We start from the raw sequence: 20,424 nt of genomic DNA on the forward strand, positions 1-20,424 counted from the left end.
ATTGCAGGGGCGAAAAAGCTGCAGCTTAATTCTGTTCCGGAAGGTTGTGACTTAACCATAGTTTAAGGGAAGGAAAAGGAATAGGCGTCTCATTTTGAAAATTTCCACCACTTACTGTGCTTTATATGCTTAGATGCATTGCCTTAAGTTTTCTGCAGCATCTTTAAAGATAAGATTCTCAACAGTATGCATCAAATTACTTTTCATATAAAATTCCATTGTCAAAAGAAATCCTTTTGTATGCAATAAATAAAATGTTAGACTGGTATCATTCAAAATCTGTTTCTTTTGCAATTTTTTCCCCCTTCCCTTGTCTTGCTCTTGGAGTCTTGATCCGTAAACATTTTTGTTTACACGTTTACACGTATTACTGCAGGTACTGCCTAAGAAGAAACTGTTAGTGAAGGATCAGCGTTCAGCTGAAGTAAATTATCCTGCTAAATGGGAACCTTGGAATTCAGTGCTTATTTTAAGAGTGCAATTCTGGAGAAGAATTGCAAGTAAACTTTTCTGTTGGTTTAGACAACGTTGAAGTTCCTGAATCTCGGGACTCGTTATTGAACCTTCGGCTGCCTGTCGCGAGCGGGGAGCGCCCGCGGGGAGGCGTTTGGGGCCGTTCGGGCGCGGTGCCGGTACCGGTGCGGTTCGGGTTAAACCCCACCGGACCCTGAGGGAGCCGCTGCGCCCTCCGCACCGGAAGCCGCTGCAGCCCTTTCCTGCTGCAGCGGGGCCTGTGCAGACGGACCAATCGGACGCGTGCATTGTACGAAGTTGTCCAATAGTAGGGCAGGACAGTGTTTAAATGGAGCCGCGGCAGCGTGAGAGAGCGGTCGCCAGTTTAGCTGGAGAGTGGAACCTTTCTGTGCGGAGCGGCAACAGTGGCCCCCCTGTGTCCATGGCGCTGCAGGTGACACGCCGTGCCCCTGTGAGTACCCCTGTGAGGGCGGCGGGTGGGCCGGGGGGGCGACAGAGGAGCAGCCAGGGCGAGGAGTGAGGGGGCGGCGGGCGAGGGAGGGCCCCGCCGGTGTTTGCCCTCAGGCAGCGCGGGGTCGCGGCCTGGCCGGCGGGGGTCGGGGAGCGGCCCTCAGGCCGGCGGGGGTCGGGGAGCGGCCCTCAGGCCGGCGGGGGTCGGGGAGCGGCCCTCAGGCCGGCGGGGGTCGTGGAGCGGCCCTCAGGCCGATGGGGGTTGCGGAGCGGCCCTCAGGCCGGCGGGGGTTGGGGATCGGCCCTCAGGCCGGCGGGGGTTGGGGAGCGGCCCTCAGGCCGGCGGGGGTCGTGGAGCGGCCCTCAGGCCGATGGGGGTTGGGGAGCGGCCCTCAGGCCGGCGGGGGTTGGGGATCGGCCCTCAGGCCGATGGGGGTCGGGGAGCGGCCCTCAGGCCGGCGGGGGTCGTGGAGCGGCCCTCAGGCCGATGGGGGTTGGGGAGCGGCCCTCAGGCCGGCGGGGGTTGGGGATCGGCCCTCAGGCCGATGGGGGTCGGGGAGCGGCCCTCAGGCTAGCCGGGCCCCCCCCCGTACCTCGGCGGGTGGGGCGGCGGCCGGGCCGAGCTGCGGCCCAGCTCTGGGAGGGGACCCGGTTCCTGCAGCGCGGGCGCTGCCCCCGCCTCGGGCTGGCCTTGGCCGCCCGCGCCTCCCCCGCAGAACAGCGGGGAACGTGGGAGTGGGAAAACTAAAGCTGCCCTAGGGGGAGGCGTAGGCAGGGACTGCAGGAGCCTCGCTTCTGTGGCGATTGTCTAATGGGTTAAAGTGAACTCCACGAAAAAAACTGAAGCCTGGTGGTTTAATTGCTGTCCATAACAAAGAATATTAATTTTTGCGTGTGCAGCACAGCTTTTCAATTCATACGGTATGTGTTTAACCAGGAATTTGCTTTATGTATCCTCTGGGGGGCGCTACTAGAGTTACAAAGTGCAAGCGTGAGAGCTTTTAACTGCAGGTGAGCACTCTGACCTTAAAAAGTATGAGATAGGGTGCATTGGCTACTTTTACAGTACCGTTTAGAAGCACAGTGCTCTGAACCTAGAGAGGAGACTTCTTTCTCTAAATATATATACATATGTGACTGGCTAAGAAGTAAAAGCTGGTTGAGTAATGCATAGTAGGTACAGTGGTGGTAAGTCTGTAATGGAGTCAGGCATTGGAAAGTTGTTGGTCTCTGAGTCTTAAACTTTTGCAATTTTATCATTTTAGATCCGTAGAGGGACGGAGAATGCTGTGCCTGACCTTAGAAGTAAAGCAAAAACTCAAGTGACTGGCAAAAGGTCTGCTTTGGAGGAAATAGGAAATAAGTTTGCAACAAGAGGAACACACGTATCTAAGGTAAAGGAACATTTGAAATCTCTATACAGGGAGAAGTTGGATTGCTGCCCTGTACTAATAATAAATGTTTTCACTACAGAAAACAGAATGCCTCAAAGCATCTCCAAAGCCTGTGAAAGCATCTAGCAAAGTGACAAATGGAACTGTACTGCCTAAAGCTCCAGCTGCTGTAAATGAAGCAAACAAAGAAACTGATGTTCCAAAGGTAGGAACTGATGATACTGTTCTTTAATTTGATTTGCAACTTTGAGCTCTACCTTCACAATAGTTTATCTGTGGCTCTATCTCATTCCCCTGCTGGAGAAATAAAGTCTCTGTACTGAGGTTTTGGTTTAATGCATGTTGTAGTTAAGCATAATGCATGATGTTCAAGCAGCAGCATGAGCTGCGGAAGTACTGGATGAAGTTTCTGCTTTAGCTGGCAATTACTGGAAGATGTTGGAATTCTGTGTTTGTGGTATATCAGTGGAAACTTGCTGTGCTGGAGCCCAAGCTTCCATCTAAAGAAGTTGTGTTAGTGACGGGTGAAACATGGAAACAAAGGAACAGTGAAACTTACACAGTGGACCCGTGTTAACAGATGTGATCTGTTCCTTAGGCTATGTCTTCTGTCCCTATGGATGTGTCCATGCAGGAGGAGGATTTGTGCCAGGCCTTCTCTGATGTGCTGCTCAACAACATCGAAGACATCGATGCAGAGGACTCGGAGAACCCCCAGCTGTGTAGTGACTACGTGAAAGACATCTACCTGTACCTGAGGGAGCTCGAGGTAGGGTGCCCCAGGGCTGTCCTGGTGTCTCGGGGGGGTTGCCTGGCTGCTCACCCACCCCCTGTCTGTCCCCCCAGCTGCAGCAGTCTGTCCGTCCGCGCTACCTGGACGGGAGGACGATCAACGGGCGCATGCGCGCCATCCTGGTGGACTGGCTCGTGCAGGTGCACTCGAGGTTCCGCCTCCTGCAGGAGACCCTCTACATGTGTGTGGCCATCATGGATCGCTTCCTGCAGGTGAGATCTCCCCCAGGCCATGCTCAGCAATTACTCACTTGCTATGGTTGTCAAGGAGTTCAGGATTTAACTTTTCTTTAGAAATCACCCGATCAGCAGGATCTGCTCTGTGTGTAAGAGTTGTGACAGTGCAGCACCTTAACTTAGGCTGCTGCCTTCTTTGAGCCTATACAGACACCTTTGCCTAGAGTGAAAACCTCATTCATCATTCTAAACTGATAAATATGAATCTGATTATCTAGAGTTTGACACTTCAAGGCCTGCATTTTGAATGTCTGTGTTGCAGAATCATCCAGTACCTCGCAAGAAGCTTCAGCTGGTGGGCGTAACAGCGATGCTTGTAGCTTCAAAATATGAAGAGATCTTGTGTCCTGATGTAGCAGACTTTGTTTATATTACTGACAATTCCTACACCAGTAGTGAAATTAGAGAAATGGAAATGATTATTCTTAAAGAATTAAACTTTGACCTGGGGCGACCTCTTCCAATTCACTTCTTAAGAAGAGCATCAAAAGCTGGGGAGGTGGGTACTTGTACTGATTATCCAGCACTTCCCTCTATTGGTAAAGCCTGTAAGGATTGCTTCTAGTGTTTTTATCATGTGACCTTTCCTCCTCCAGCTTAAATGCTGGATGAAGCAATGCTCAGCTCTGAAACTCCACCGTGTGGCCTAACACGGCAATGTCACTGTGGTAGCAAGTAGTATTTCACCTTTCTATTCACTGATGCCCGTGTTCAGTCTTAGTGGCAGTAATTTTACTGTTAAACTAAGAAGCCTTGCTTTTAATCTTTTTAATCCTGGTGATCAGGGTACTTATTAGTAAAACACTAGCAGTGTTGCAGTTCTTTGTAACTTCTGGTTGTAAATATTGTGTTATTTAAGAATCAAAAGATAAGCTTTCTCTTTGACCCAACCCTTTCTTTCTCCACCTCAGTAATTATATTCAAGTGACTGTCTGCACTTGAGGTGGGTTTCAGTTACCTCAGCAGACCACTGGGTAACGCAAGTTTCTCCCTAAGTCATTTTACTCCTCCCCTCCCTAGTCTGCTTTACAGAGGGAGCATTACTGTCCCTAGTTGGGCACAGCTGTACCTGATACTGCAGATTTCTGTTAAAATTCCTCCCTTGACTTTGTGTCTAAATTCCAAATGGCTGCTGGTCTTGATTTTGCGAGGAATGTCTGTTAAAAGGATGGTCCCTGAACTGTAGTAAAGATTTTGCTATTTTTGTTTTGTTCTTTGAACACAATAAGCAATTCTGAGTGATGATGCTAAAGTGAAGTGAAACTGTGGATTAACAAGCTCTCACCCTGCTAGGCCGATGCCAAGCAACACACTCTGGCAAAGTACCTGATGGAGCTGACCCTGGTAGACTATGACATGGTGCACCACCGGCCCTCAGAGATTGCAGCTGCTGCCCTGTGCCTGTCTCAGAGGGTTCTGGGACATACCAAATGGGTGAGCACTTTAATCAAACTTGTTCTTCACTCAGTGGAATCCAGCTAATAAAAAAGTACTTTAAAAATCGTGTTTAGTTGGTGACAGTGCTGGTGCTGGAATGATGGGTGGGCAGCCTGATGCATAGTGGCAGGTAGAATAAGGAATGTACCAGTAAAAACTCACAATCCTTTTCTCTGTGAATACTGGGGTACAAAAGGGTTTTCTCATGAAAGCTTTGAGTTACTGAAGGTACACTGTAAAAGCAGATTTTCATAATTCTTGCAGTACATGTAGCACAATGAAGTTACAGACCATGAGTAGTGAGTTATAATTCAGCTGGTAGTTGCTTTTTTATCCTGTGCTCAGTCTAAAAGCATGGCCTGTGAAATTGATGTGTACAGACTTCTGCCCATCAGATGATTCTGGATCTGTCATTTCAACTGACAGCTACAGTTTCCAGCACTTGAGGCTCAGCTGTGAGCTCGGGGTGTTTGCTGCCTGAAGTGATTGTGCCTCAAGCAGCAATTCCTCCCTCACAAATCTCAAGTTTGTGACCATTTTGCTGCAGGGTACAAAGCAGCAGTACTACACTGGCTATGCAGAAGACGGCCTTGTGATGACCATGAAACATATGGCCAAGAATGTAGTCAAAGTGAATGAGAAGTTAACAAAATACACGGTAAATATAACTATTTAAATCCTTTCTCTAATGTTATCAAAATTATCTTTGCTGCATATGGTAGCTCCTTAGGTAAATACTCTGTATGTTATCTTAAAGCATAAGCTGCTCTGACAAGCCTAGAAGAGGCTTTTGCATTAATGTTAACAGCAACACCTTTTAGACAAATTGTGCTCTTGTTACTTTGCAAAATGGTTCAGTGCCAGCCTTGTTTGTGTGCTTGTTTTTCAAGTAGGCAGGCAAGTGCCCCAAAATTACCTGCCTGAGTATCAATGGTGTATGCACGAAACTTTTGTATCTCTGCTCTCTTCAGGCTATCAAGAACAAGTATGCAAGCAGCAAACTGCTGACCATCAGCACCATCCCTCAGCTGAACAGTGAGATCATCAAGGATCTGGCGGCATCGCTGCTGTGAAGCCCTGGGCAGCCAGGGCTGATGGGGTTTGCACTTTGTCTCCGGCTTTTGTACATAGCGTTCCAGCTCCCACAGACACTTCCGACTCACACTGAAGGTGACGTTTTAATTTGCTTTGTAATACAGCTTTCTATCTAAAAATAAAACTCCTTTCTTCTAAATATTGAGTGTGACTCTTTAAGGTACAACCTACATATTTGCAATCTAATGTCCAAGTGGGACATTTGACTAAATAGGTGATTGTTACAACTTGCAGTTAAATGGGCTTGATTATGCTCTGTGGTTGTTTCCAGAGAGAATCTCCAAGCTTTATATATTGCACTATATTTATTAACTTATTTCACTCTTAAGATAGAGGAGGCAGACAGGTTTTTTTGTTGTACCTTAAAGAACACTAAATATGTACTTTTTTCAGTGCCTTGTTTCAAGAAAGTACACTGGAATTTATTTCTTTTTTTTGGAGTTAGCCATCTTCAAGTGTGGGGAAAGATGTAGGCTATCTTTAACAGGTATTACCCTTGTAAATCTTTGTGTTTCTCTGTGTGCTTAACAAAGGGAGCGAAGGTAGAAGAACTGCAAGTCTCCTGTAATGCTAACAGTTGTGCAGGGAATACAGATGTGGAACTGTGGGCATGAAATCTTTTGAAAGCAGCTCACCCTTGAAACCTCCACTTCCTGACAAGAACCCCCTTAGGTTTTTTATTATCTATTTGCTTGCCCACATCTTTTTCCCCCTGCTTCTTCAATAAGCCTCTGTACCTGGGATTGTAGAGTCAAACCCAGCAGAAGGCAGTTCTTGTCACTTCCTTGGCATTTTGCTTGCTTTTGTCTGTGTTTCTAATCTAAGTGTCAGCATCTTTTTGTATGCCCAGGGAATACAAGCATATAAGTAATGCAAATTTCTGCCCCAATGCCTCATGTATGTCTATTTGTTAAAATAATCTTGTATAAGTAATGTTAAAATAGACCTTTTGATAGTCCCCAGGTTATGCTGAACTCAGGACCTCCCTTCCAGCATCTCTTCATGAGTGTGCCTGGCTCTGATGTAGAAGGCAAGAACCCAACACTACAGAATTGCCCTAGACCTCTCAGTGCTCCCCTGTGGGAGGATGTTAAAGCTCTACTGGGTTTTCTCTCCTCAAGCAGGAGATTTTTCTGTCCCCTGGGATAAGTAAGCCTAGCACTTGCTGCAAACTGTCTGCTGAAAAATGTGCCTCATTCCTTGTCTGGGTATTATTCCTGCCTTGGAGTGAGGTCTTCATTTCTGGCTCTCAGAAACAGCTGCTGCAGAAGATGGAGTTTGTACCTAAGTTAGATGTAGGCAATGGTTTGGGAGGGAGGGATTCAAGAATTTCAGCTGTATTTAAAGCTTATGCAACTTTTAATACCAGCATCTGCAGGGCTTTTTAACTGATGAGAGAATGAAATGCATGTCACTGCAGCGGGGCATAGGGAAAATAATTTGGTTTGGAGTGAAGAAAGGGATTCTTTCTTTAGAAGTCAGTGCAGTAAAATCCTGAAGCCATTGTTGTCAAGGGATCTGTTTGTATATGTGAGAACAAACTTCACAGAGAACAAACCTGTTGATCATCCTGTGTTTTATTTTATGGAGGATCAAAAGGCAAAGCAGGAATTCTCAGAACTGCAGGGCGAGCAGCAGCCACTCTGGGGGAGGCAATCAGACTTGGGCAGTAAGACCTGTGCTTTTGCTATTTAAAAGGAGAAGGAGTAGTGCATATCTGTAAGTACCTAGCATAAAAATTCTAGCAGTACTACCTCATAAGAACAGTGGACTACTGCATTATACATTTATACATGTTTCTATCATAACCAGTTTTTATATACAGTATATAACTATTTCTATAAATGTACAGCTCTGCATAAAGACACTTCCTATAACAGGTAGAGTATTAAACATAAATCCAACATGGGCCAGCCATATTATAATATAAATCTTGAAGAAGGCAACATTGTTTATCATACAGTACTATGTGGTTTTCTGTTTTAAAGTCTTACAGTGCCTGTTGGAGTCCCTAACACACCTGCAAACACAAACCAGTTCCATTACATCTCTGTACAGAATTAAATAGACCATCACAGTAGTTTTTCAGATGGTAATATCCCAAATGAGCCTAAATCTTTTTGACATGTAGCAGCATACTTATTAACATGTTCCCCAGAATGATCTGCATTAGAGGAAATGTGCATTCAACATTATCTTCAGTAGATAATTAAAAAGGTTACTGATACTGAGCTGAAGGCACTTAATAAATACACCCCTTTAGAAGTCCCTGGTTCCAGACTGTAAAGCACCTATTTGAGGAAGATGGTAGGTCTGAGCATTCTTCTTCTAGGTGTTTAAACCAGGTTTTAAATATAATAAATAATTGGACAGTTCATTGCTGTATGGTGCTGAGACAAAAATCAAAGTCTGTACTGTGGGAAACTCTTCCTGCTCATACACAATTTACTGGTGAAAATACTGCTGAGAAGGCAGACCTTGGAAGAACAGTGTCCTGAAGGCAGGGGAAACATCTTCAACCACTGGTACCTTCAAGCCAGTTTTCTCTGACAGTCTTTTAAATCTTGGTGACATAATTGTTGGGAAACAGTCCTTGTTTCCCTCGTAGTCTTCCTGTCCACCAGCCAGAAGGATCTGTAACAAGGACAGCAAGGTAAGGAGTGAGGCTCTGGAAGCATTTCTGTGTACTTGGGGCAACCTTGCAAAGCTGTGCCCACTTAGTGAGAGCCTTTCTGGGAAGGAATGAGGCGACAGGATTTTTGGAGTGTGTTCATCTTTTGGCCACATCATTTTGCCTTGAGGAGGGTGCTTTGGAGACCCAGAGCTGGAACCAGTTAATTACATTTTGCTTCTTGTGCTACAGCTGTGACTTAGGCTAATTTTCCTCTATAGCCAGAATTAGTGTCTCACTAAGTGTACAGCTCTGCAATAGCCAGTGACAGCTCCTTGGTCTGTGTGACATCCTGTTGAGTGAAGAGGTTGGACTGGGGTGGAGGCTTCTCTGCCCCCTGGGCCAGTATGGGAATTTGCACGCCCAACAGGAGAGGATGAGGAGGGGTGGCTCAGGAGCCCTGTCCCAGCTCCCTGTGCCCAGAGCCCAGTGTGTTTGTTAGTGGCGGCCCTGTGTCCGTACCTTCCTTGAGGATGTCGATGACGTCGTTGGCGTTGAAGCTGAGCTCGTCGGTGTCCTGCGCGTCGTAGGCGTAGAGCGCGCGGCACTGCGGCACCTGCGGCTTGGGCTTGGGCTGCGGCTTGGGCCGGCCCCCGGCGGGCGGCGGCCGGCTGGACGTCTGCCTGCGGACCCTGCCACACACAGCAGGGCTGTGAGACCCCATCCTCAGCCCCAGCAACCCCTCTCTTAATGCATTCATTGCAAACAATGGCACACAAAGGGAAAATGCGTTTTCTTGAATGTCACTACAATTAAAAATAGCGGTGCGAGACTTCCCTGTGAAAGGGACAGAGTTGCCATTTCTTTCCTATGGAAATGGATGAGTTCCCAACAGCAGTTCCAATGCTTAGAAGACATTTACTGCCCCAGCTGAAATGGAAGCGAAGTGCATGCAGTTCATGCATATCTTGGTATCTGCACAGCTCAGGCTGTGTCTCTCCCCTTGCCCCAGTGTCACCAGTGATTCACTTCTCAGTATCAAAAACAAAGTTCTAGCTCACAGGCTTGCTACTTTACCATTCTTGTGACTAAGCTGTAACAGACACTTGCATCTCTTTTAAGTTCCCTCAGCTTCCAGGGCCATCTATGGACTTGTTCTGTTATAGCCAACTCTGAAGCAGCAGGGAAGATGCTGCACAAACTGTCACAGCTGTGACCACTCCAAAGATTAGGAAAGGGAAAGAGGGAAGAAATGCCTTTTGCCAGCTCATCAGCTAATAAAGGCTGGAAGAGAGAACAGGTGTTAGACTCAGTATGTCAGTTTAAAATTAATAATATGAATGACTAAAAATGGAATGATGTGGAGGAGAATGAACTGTGATCATGTCAGTAATACCATGATAATGTAATATGGCTTTTGCAGGACAGGGTTACAGTTACTTACATGAAGTCCTAGGCTTAATTTTGTCAATAAAGCTCTGATTCTAACTTTGTAGTGAACTGTACCAGAAAATAAGGTAAGTGTGGATTATAACAGCACTTCAGTTCTCAGTGTACCTATGAGGGGAGAGATTTTTCTCCTGTTCTTCAGCATCTACTTACTGCCTTTGCTCAGGATAGGAAACACTGTGGAGACCTAGACCTAGGTACAGAAATTAAAGAATTCAGCACAGTGGAAAATAGCTCAGCTTTTGTGCAGCTGTGGTAGAACTCCACTATCTTAAATGAGATGTTTTGCTGCGGGGGGCAGCCTGCTGATTTTAATCTTGGTCCTGCACTGGATTGTTAGTATCACTGTATCTTTCTTACAGCTTTGCTAAAAATAAACCCGATTCTACTCCTTAAAAATTGCATCTACTTATATATCACTGGTTTTGAAATACTGAAGTCACACCTCTTCCAGCTCACAGCTTCCTTTTGCATAGGAACTGTGTCTGAAATCCGCTGCTGAATACAGTTACATTGTTTCTTTTCAGCGTATTAATAAAGGAGCTCATAATGCTCAGGAGGACAGCCTTGGGAATGTCACTTTCCTAAGAGTGCTTGGGTTTGTTACTGCTGCAGAACAGCTGGCATGTTGGGTTTTGCTTTTATCCTGTGGCTGATGTGTTTTTGTTGTTACATGAACTGTAGCCTCAAGACCAAGTAAAGTCTAATATTAGTAAAAGAGTTAAGGAAGAAGCTGACATGTGACAAGAACTTTTCATCACTAAAAGCCATGGAAGCTATTACAAGATGGAGATGTGTCTGTTAGCATGTGCTGATGAGATTGAAAGTGGTAAAATAAGTAGCAGTGGCTATTTCTTTCTGATTTCTTTCTTATTTGAAGATTAATCTTTAACAAAGAAAAGCTCTAAATATGCCTGAAATATCTTATGGCTGACCCTTGGCACAGTGGGGTAAAATGACTGCATTTAGTACAACTGCAAAGACCTCTGGACATGCCTGACCCTGCTTGAAGGGCTCTGTGTTTAGGAACTGGAAAGCTTTTCCTTGGGAACCCTTGGGTGCACTTCTGACTCTCAAAATCTATCAACTGTGCACATTATGTTACTGTTTGATAACTGTGAGGTCTGTAATGCTCACTTACATTGTAACTAATCTACTTAATAATCAACCTTGGTGGATAACACAGCAGAATAATGCTTAGGCCAACAGGGTAATTTAGTGCAGAACAATAAATAAACAATAAACACTCCTCCTGCCCAGGAGCTTCTCTGCTGACTGACAGCTGAGACAGGGCTGCTGGCACAAAAAGTTGCTCTTGATATGGTTAGAAATAAATGTACTTTTGCTGGCTCAAAGAACCCCCCTTCATGCAGATCACAGGAGTCATCAGCAAACTGCTGCTTCTAAACTAAATTCTTTCCTTTTTTTCCTGGAACTGCTGAATAGGCAGCAGACTTGGACAATTAAGTGACACTTAAAATTCCCACTGCAGTAAAGCTCCACTATGTTCTACAAGAGAGTGGAGTAAGGACTGAGTTAAAGCAGAAACTGTGGGGTCACTTAAAAACATCATTTTTTAAGGCCTTCAACATTCAAATTTAAGATATTAAACCAGAACTGCTTCACCTTTATTCCTATGGGTCTAGGATGGAGTATGGTTTGGGATCTGATGGAATGGATGATAACCTTTGAGTACAGTTCAATAGTACAGGCTGGTCATTGATGCACAGAGTGTATCAGTCATGAACAGTTTGAGTGTGTAGAAATATTTGTAAAAATGGACATCTTCTTATCAGAGTCAATGTACAATCTTACCCAGCTGCTCCTTGGTCAGGTACTTTCAAGAAATCCAAGCTTTGTGGTTGCTGTGAAATCTTGCCTGATCCTCCTGATGTTTGCCGTGGTAAAGCCGGTCGTGTCATGTTTGTGTACAGGTTCCTCTGATTGGCCCACTGATTTCCTGGCATCTGGGGATGGGCTGCACCCTGGGGGGGATTTATTACTCCATTCTGCTGCTGACCTGCAAGTAAATAAAGAGTGACTGAGTGCAGCCCAAACTCCAGCTCAGTAGAGGGAACCTTTGGTGGCCTTGCTGTCAGACTCAGCTGTCACAGAGCCCCACTATCAAGGAACCCAAACACAAAATCATGTTGAAATGCTGATTTGTACCCAGTTTCTGGGCTGCTGACAATCTCTTTTGGCTCACCAACTTCATGGACTCGTGCTCAGGTTTAAGACTTGTGCCTTGGGTGTTCCAATCAAGCAGAAGGGTTAGCTCTCAGCTGAGTTCCATTCAGGTAACACGGTACCACCAACTCCTCTAAAGCACTGCACAATATTTTATCCAGATAAGGGTCCAAAGCTGCTTATAATAATCATAATTAATCATATCCATAGCTAATTCATATCCAAATTTCTTCTTCTTCTGAAGTTCAAACTCAGTCTACCATATACTCAAAGAATTTGATTGTTTTATTAAGTTGCTATAAATATTTGTCTATTTTAACAAGCATGTGGGTAGGGGGTGTTTAGGCTTTTTTGTTGTTTTGTTTTTAAAAAATGCCTTGATGCTATTTTGCTAGTTGGAAAGGAGTTTGCATTTTCTAGGACTGACATGGGTATATGCCTGTAAATACATAATTATGCCTCTAATTTAAAGCAAACCCACCTATGTCTGAGCTACCTGCGGTATCAGGGCCTAAAGAGCCCAAGTCTGGATGTTTTACATTCCTAAAACTCCTATGGAACAAAAGGGGAGCTATGCTTCGATTAAAAATCAGTTTTCTCACTTACATGGGTGAGCCTCTGCTCTGCCATTGCGATTATGCCTGATAAACATGAGCAGAAAGAACAGCTGTGCAGAGAGGGGAATTCACAATCACAGCACCTTTACAGGGAAAACCTACTGCTTCCAACAGCTGCTCTTTGCTTCTGATGTTCTCTGGGTGCTGTGGCAGTACTAAGGGTCAGAAACTCCTGCACAAACCCCACTGTGCAATCCAAGCCAGGGTGGCACAGACATTATGGTGATGTTAATAAAGGTTTGGGTTTTTCTGAACCTGTACAGAACACTGTTCAGCTACTGCACCACTGATTTCAAAACAAGATGTGAAAATAGCAGAACCCAGATAATTGTTTGGGACTTTCAAGAATGAATTTGCCCAAATCATGACATGACTTTAAACCCCTTGAAAGTGTGAGCATTTTAACTGAAACTCTTTTGTAACACCTGTCTGCAATTCTGTTTTTCCAGCTATGTGTGGCTACTTTCCAATAGTATTATTAATACTATTCATATTTAATATTTAATATTCAAAAAAACAACCAAAGCCACTGTAACCTACAGAGAGGTTTGTAGGAAAGCCTTCTGCTCACCTTTTAAATGTGATAGCCAATGCCTGAGGGTCATCACAGCACTTAACTTCAGCAGTAGCAATTTTTCTAGCTATAAAACTGCTGAAACAGTTTTTGAAAATAGAAACCAGACTGTCCTTGCTTTAACTGATGCTGCACAAATACTCACAGGTCAGCTCTTACAGTAATTTCCCACTTCACTACTGATCTGGCAGGTCACACAGTTGTTAGTTTGACTCATACAACTGTGAGGATTTGGAATTGTCTTTTTAATTTGGTGACCAAGACTGGTCACACCCCTAACTTCCACCATTAGCATTGTGCTTCTCAATAAACAGCAGCTGACTGAAACGCTTTGTTAAAAAGAAAGTACTCTGGGAGTGTAAGTAAAAAAAAAACCTCTTGGGAAATGCTGGGTCAATGGAATATTGTTCTTCCCTGTGAGTTCACAAGCAAAATGAATCCTATCTGCCCAGGGCAGAAGTGGAACACCCTGATGACATCAGTGCCCTGCAGAAAGAGCCATGCTGCTCACTGGCTCAGCTGCTGTGTCCCAGCACACAGGAGCTGGAACGTGTCTGACAGGCAGCACAATGAGACACAACCTGCATTCTGTGCTCTGGTGGCCCTAAAGCAGTTTCACTGCAAAGCATTGTCCATGGCTTGATAAGCACAGAGCCTGTACCCTTCACTCTGGAGAAGGCTGCAAGGTCAGGTTTAGATTGAGTGGCTTATACCAAGTGTCTGAACATCCACACCAAGCAGGACAGCTCTGGGGGAATATCCAGCAAGACACAAATGCCTACAAACAGATGCTTTCCAGGCAGGGTCTTAGAGAAAATTAAACTGTTACCATAATCTTTTTTTAATGGGTAAAAATTGCTAGATGGCAGGAGAAAACAAGAGCCTTTACCTGGAATTCTGTTCAGCACAAGCTAAGAGGACTTACCTGGAGGAGGTGGTGCAGCTCTCATAGGATAAGTCTGATTTTGAGACCTACTGGAATAGCCTCTGCCTTGGCTAAGGCTCCGTCTTGTAGGACCTGGAAGAAACCAGCAACGTTCTGTAACTCCTTCACAGTAACATTAATGAGGTAAGCCCAGAGCCCCTCTTCTGGGATCAGAAAGAGCTGATCTTCAGGAATAGGGAATCTGACTCCTGCAGGGTTGGCCAGGCTGTTACAAAGCATTAGGTGCAAAAAGGATGACTTTGGGATATTCTCCCTTTAGTGATCCAGTTCAGCCTCAGGATATAAAGCAAAGCCTTCTTGCAACTACAGTAAACGAGGTGGAGACCACTGACAGCTGTAGAGCAGCAAGAACTCTGCTGTAATCCTTAGGATCTCTGTGTGTTACAGACAAATTAATATGGAACATGATGAGGCTAGGCCAAGCATGGATAGAAAAAGTCAACCATTCTCTGATTTTACAAACCCCTAATTTCCAGAGGAAATTCCTACTTACGGGAATTCTTTGGTAGCCCTGGTCCAATGCTGATCTGCAGCACTTTATTACTTGGCTTGAGAATGGCCACATCTCCTTGGCCCTGCATAAACTGCACCTGTCGGGAACCAGCACTGCTCCACGGCCCCCAGCTCTCCTTCTTCAGCTTCACTTCAAGTCTGATAGAAGCATGTGAACACACAAATCAAAAAAAAGACCAGAATTGCTACATCAAATCAAGGTAGTATTGCTTGGCAGCAGATAACTTAAGAAATATAAAATTAAAAGCTTAGACTGAGAATCTGCATTCCATGAATGACTCAGCTGACATAACCACATAATTAAATCTTTTTTCCACACTTTTTAGAAAAATGTTCGTAATTTATGTTTTAACTTTCCTGGTACAGCTTCTCAAAGGAAGTTTAAGATGCCCTGGAGAGGACAGTGAGCTTTGAACAAAAATGTGCAAAGGTTCAAGTAGGAGATGTGTCAGCCCTGAGCCAGCAGTGCCTCTGCTGTTTGTGGCCATGCCCTGCACACAGTCAGAGGCACAGCCCCACCCTGTGCCCGGCTCTGCACTGCCCTGGGCGCTCCGGGGACAGCTCTGCACACACACACACCTCAGACCCTTCACTTCACATTATTTCCCATAAAGGTGCACACACACACACCACACACACACACCCTCTCCTTCCCAGCATTTCCACACTACCCATCTGCTCTGAACTGTACTCAGATAGGGTTTTGGAATGCAATACACTTACTCCTGGCTTTGCATTCTCAGTGTACAGGAATGTATGCTAGAGTTATATTCCTCACTTCAGTTATCCTTCTACACCCTTTCCAAACAAAATTAGTGATCTCCTGTTGCTTTTTGTAATTCCTCCACCTTTTTGAAGGCAATAAAGTAAACATACAAATCCAAGGCCTGCTGTTGCTGATCTCCTTAATGGGTGGAAGCATTAACAAAAGCACATGTTTGCTGGGACTGTTTCCAGGATGTCCTCACAGCCAAAGTGCACATCAGACATGCTCTAGGTTTTCACACTTGTTTCTAAATAATGTTCCCAATATCATTTACTTAAGTGAGGCCTCCTTAGAATTATTCTTTCACCCTGCAGTCCCTGGTACCCACAACAAACTTCAGCATTTCAGAGTGCTACATTATGTGCCCAGAATTCTTTCAAACTCTTCACTGAGATGTCTGCACTCCTAGGTGAAGGTGAGGGAAGAGGATGCTCCCTGCTCCTGCCAGGAGCCAGCAGCAGCTGTGCAGAGGCCCTGCCCTGTCAGGAGAACAAAGGCAGTTCTCCATGCACACACACAGTGGGAAGTGTCAAGTGGCCCTAGTAAATCCTAACCTGTTACTCTGACAAGGCAAGCACAAAGTCTGGTACCCTTGCACGTGCAGGGTTTGACACTGTGCTACCTCCTAGTATTGTAAATAAAGTACAACTCACACTCAATCATTTGCCTTGGCAGCAAGAACAACATTTATCCCTAAATGCCCATTGAGAAAAGCCAGAACTCACGTATTGCTAAATTTCAGAGGTAGTTTTTGTTGTGTTTTCTCTTCGTATCGTTTTGACAAGAGGCTTAAAAACTCTGTTTTGAAGACTGATTCGAGCAAACTGTCATATTCCTGTTCATGTAGAATGAAAATGTCATCCTGCATGGTGCTGCAAGGAAATCAGAGCATACAGCATCCAGTTTAAAATGTCATCAGCAAATACAGCCAGCATTAATAATGACATTTGCAGAGTACTCATGGTTAAGTTTTAAAAATATAACAAAGTCCAAGCAGCATTAATTACAGAGCCTTGCTTTCTGAGAACAGGTTTGATTTTTTTTCAGGAGTTGATAATGGAATAGCTGAAACAATCCCTTTTGAGAGACAGGAATACTACTTAGTAATTTTACAGTAATTACTGTTAACAAAAAAACGTGCTATTAAAATTACAGTTAAAATTCTTTTCTTCAATAATGGCAGATTTTTAAACTAGAGATAAATTGGAAATATGAAGGTCACTGAAGCAAGTCTGAAACCTAAAGCAAGTAAATTCAGAAAGAAAGCTTACAATTCCCATTTCATCAAACAAATTGCTCTATTAATGGAAAAAATACATTGCAGTTGCTGACCTTAAAGAAACAGAAAGAATTCTCTCCACTTCCATCCTTCTCTTCAAGACCTCCTTCACCTGGCCCTTCTCTGGGCCCTGCTTTATCTTCTCCCGCCCGATCAGGTAAACGCACTTGGGAGTGAGGACGAGATCTCGCTTCACGCTCTGAAACACAACATTGGAAACACACAGCTGTGAGCTGGGCAGTGCAAACACACAGCTGTGAGTTGGGCACTGCAAACACACAGCTGTGAGCTGGGCAGTGCAAACACACAGCTGTGTCCTGGGCACTGCAAACACACAGCTGTGAGCTGGGCACTGCAAACACACAGCTGTGAGCTGGGCACTGCAAACACACAGCTGTGAGCTGGGCATTGAAAATACACAGGTGTGCCCTGGGCACTGCAAACACACAGCTGTGAGCTGGGCACTGCAAACACACAGCTGTGAGCTGGGCATTGAAAATACACAGGTGTGCCCTGGGCACTGCAAACACACAGCTGTGAGCTGGGCATTGAAAATACACAGCTGTGTCCTGGGCACTGCAAACACACAGCTGTGTCCTGGGCACTGCAAACACACAGCTGTGTCCTGCCTGGTATGGCCCTGAGCTGGGCAGTTCCTGGCACGAGATGGTGAAGACAGCTCTGACTCAGAGCAGAACTGGTCTTCAGGGGATGTTGCTGTTCCACCCACCTTAAACCTCCTGTCATATTTAGTTACAGTGTCTGCAAAATCGATCTTCTCCCTCTTGCCCACGAACTGGCGCAGCTCGGGGTGCTCCTCCATGCCGATGTAATCTCCCACAAAATTCCTGTTAATGCTGTTCCGCCTTCTCTCCTTCTTGCTCAGCAACAGATCTGATGCTAAATACAAAACATAAACATTGATTACCAGCCTCTACCAGGTTTCCTAAACTCATGGTCTCTAAGAGCCAACTTTCACACAGAATTTCTTGGGAAGTGAGAACCTCATTGTTTGTAATATGGAAAAACAGTGAAGCACTGCTACTCAGTACATACTTTAGGTAAGGATGTATGTGATCATTAAATCCAATCCTAATTAAATACATTGATGGCAAGCTCAGTAGTTCTGGTTAATTAGGAGCACTTCTGGAACGAAGAAATTTCTCACAGTGCTATAAATTAAAGATTAACCCTTCCAAACCCAGCACGTTCATTCACACAGCCCAGGTCATGCACACTTAAGTCCCAGGAGAGTCCATGGATTGATCTTATCACCTACAGATTACTCAGACTCTGTGTAACTGTGGAAAGTTTTCTTTTTTTGCCTCCCCTGTCTGTCCTACTCAGTCTGGCTCTGATTTCAGAGCAAAACACTGGGCAGTCCAAGCATGCAGAGCAGTCAGCCTCCTCAGTTGGTACTGCAGGGCTCCAACAAAGTGCAATCACTCTGAGACAGTTACCTGCAATGCAACTTTTGCCTACAGAGAGGGATTTGCCCCTCTTTGTGTCCCTCCTTCTGTTCCTGGAACCATGTGTGTGTGCAGTCCCCGCCACCAGAAGTTCTGACCTACCTTCTTCTCTCATCTGCACGTATTTTTTCCTGGCTGCATACTTCCTCCAGGCCTTCTGGATGGCCCTGGCATACCCATCATACTTCCTCTCTCTCATCTCTTCCAACAGGAACAGCTGTACAGAGACAGTGGGGTGGGGCAGACATTTTACATGCAAAGTTCAAGAAAAAGCTGCATTTTACTTTTGACAACTCTCCAGTGCATTTCACTCTAGATCCAAGCTGGCTCCTCTTCCACAACTGTGGGATCTGAGACTGGAATGCTAAGGAAGCCTTTCTGGAAGGCTCTGGAAGAAATCTCTGCTGCTTGAGTGGCTGTGGCTCTTACCAGTCTATCCATTAAGTTCCATACCCCATGATGAAGGAAGAGGAATATGGATTCTCCCTGAAATATTCTACTAGTACAATGCAAGGTTCTCCACTGGCCATTTATTCAGTCTCCCTCCACACATTCTCCAAAATTCCTCCTTGTCTTGTCAGAATGTTATCATGCCTGTGGGGATCTATGCCATGTGTAACACAACTGTTCACAAGCAACTTTCTTCCCTGGCTGAATTTCAGACCCTCCTGTCCACTGGCTCCATTCCTTCTCACCACTGAAGGTTGTCAGCTGGCTGCAGGACTTGTAACTATGACCTTATAATTCACAAGAATAACATAGCAAGGTCTAAAATATCAGAAATCAAGACAAAAATACTATTTTTTTTAAAACAGGAATGGAAGGTGGAGCCCTTTTTTGAGAATCCCAGGTCCTATTAAAGTACATGTAAATTTAATGCATTTTAAACAACTTCATAATTATTGTAGGATACAGCACATTCACTACAGCCTTTACATACTTCAGTGAAATGGGATTTTTATCTTATCAGGAGCACAAGCATTTGGCTAAATTGCAGCATTCAATCCAACATGACTGTTGCTTATTATTTCCCTGCATTGTATGTTAAATACTCAAAGGAGTAATTAGCAAAAATGGGTATATGAGAAGCAAACCTGGCTTTAGGATTTCTTTTTTTTTTACTTTGATGGTCTGAACCATGCAAACCTAGAAAAACAGTTGTTCATATTGATCTGAAAAAGGAAACTCGATCTGGTGCAAACCATTTCCACAGAACCTCACTTGCTCCTGTACAGAGTTATTTATTCAGGTGTGTGATGGAAATGTAAATAATGAAGCCTTTCTGCCACCCATAAAACCTTATTTCACAGATGGCAATTCTCCATCTACAGCAAATTTATTTAATTTTTTTTTTTAAATCTCTTCCTGAACACAAGCACTGGTTGGGGTTTCAGCACAGCCAGGAGAGCTCCTGATGCAAAAACATCCTCAGCTGCAGCAGGGGCATGACCAACCCCATGTAATTCAGGTTACAGTGACAATATTGACTGTCTCTCATGAACACTCATGAGTTATTTCTCTAACAATAATGTTAATTGCAAAATCTCAGTGCAAAATAATCTATCATCTGCAGCCGAAGGTCACCATTAAGGAAGTTCAACTAAATCACTGAGCTAAAATACAGTTCTTAAACTACAGAAATAAAGATATTGCACAGACCCTTTCCTAAAATATGTATTATAAAGCCTCCTCTTACACTCTCAAGCAAATCAAGTATTTTTTATCTTTAACCACAACAGGTGCTCTTTTTGGTGGAAGAAAGAAAAAATTTCATTTACCATCTAAAAGATTATTTTTCTCAGAAGCAATTCGATCCTCGCCAATATTTCAGTAATATGAGATGAGAGATGATTGTCTTTCTTAATAAAAGATAAATAACTCTTTAAAATATTCAGTTTGTAAAAATATTTTCAACATAAAATAAAAAAGGCCAGACTCATTTTGGTACTTACTTACAAAGAGATTTCATGGCATTAAAAAAAAAAAAGAAAACATATATAGTAATTAAAAGCATTAATTAAAATTAAAATTGAAACACAACCCCTAAAAATTTCCAGTCAACTTCATGTTGTCCTAACCTGCAGAATTGCCCCTCAGTAAAACTCACAGATACACCATTAAATGAACATCCATG

General features: G+C 44.3%; 2 protein-coding genes across 3 annotated transcripts in view; one reads left to right on the forward strand and one right to left on the reverse strand.

Moving 5' to 3' along the window:
• The first annotated feature begins 807 nt into the window (after window positions 1–807).
• Window positions 808–6,018, forward strand: CCNB2 (cyclin B2). Of its 2 annotated transcripts, none has more exons than XM_059482601.1 (9): window positions 808–925; window positions 2,190–2,318; window positions 2,398–2,523; window positions 2,917–3,087; window positions 3,165–3,323; window positions 3,610–3,846; window positions 4,641–4,781; window positions 5,332–5,442; window positions 5,756–6,018. In XM_059482601.1, exons 1-9 carry the CDS (start codon window positions 896–898, stop codon window positions 5,855–5,857), a joined length of 1,206 nt encoding a protein of 401 aa, XP_059338584.1. In that variant the 5' UTR covers window positions 808–895; the 3' UTR covers window positions 5,858–6,018. The 2 variants fall into 2 exon arrangements, with proteins under 2 accessions (XP_059338584.1, XP_059338585.1); XM_059482602.1 differs by having other exon boundaries at window positions 2,953–3,087.
• Window positions 6,019–7,440: 1,422 nt separating this feature from the next.
• Window positions 7,441–20,424, reverse strand: part of MYO1E (myosin IE) — a 76,702-nt gene continuing 63,718 nt past the window's right edge. The window contains 9 exon segments of the mRNA XM_059482598.1: window positions 7,441–8,513; window positions 9,013–9,182; window positions 11,755–11,959; window positions 14,243–14,335; window positions 14,757–14,914; window positions 16,268–16,414; window positions 16,875–17,020; window positions 17,552–17,721; window positions 18,393–18,507. Coding sequence (XP_059338581.1) covers window positions 8,437–8,513; window positions 9,013–9,182; window positions 11,755–11,959; window positions 14,243–14,335; window positions 14,757–14,914; window positions 16,268–16,414; window positions 16,875–17,020; window positions 17,552–17,721; window positions 18,393–18,507 — 1,281 coding nt within the window. The 3' untranslated portion in view covers window positions 7,441–8,436.

The sequence above is a fragment of the Ammospiza nelsoni genome, chromosome 14 (genome assembly GCF_027579445.1).
Source record: "Ammospiza nelsoni isolate bAmmNel1 chromosome 14, bAmmNel1.pri, whole genome shotgun sequence".
NCBI lineage: Eukaryota > Metazoa > Chordata > Aves > Passeriformes > Passerellidae > Ammospiza > Ammospiza nelsoni.

Excerpts from the sequence above, each read along its gene's own strand:
- CCNB2 (XM_059482601.1), top strand. The coding sequence starts at position 896 with ATGGCGCTGCAGGTGACACGCCGTGCCCCT. Across the intron at positions 3,324-3,609 it reads TCATGGATCGCTTCCTGCAG|AATCATCCAGTACCTCGCAA; the intron begins GTGAGATCTCCC and ends TCTGTGTTGCAG. Across the intron at positions 3,847-4,640 it reads GAGCATCAAAAGCTGGGGAG|GCCGATGCCAAGCAACACAC; the intron begins GTGGGTACTTGT and ends TCACCCTGCTAG.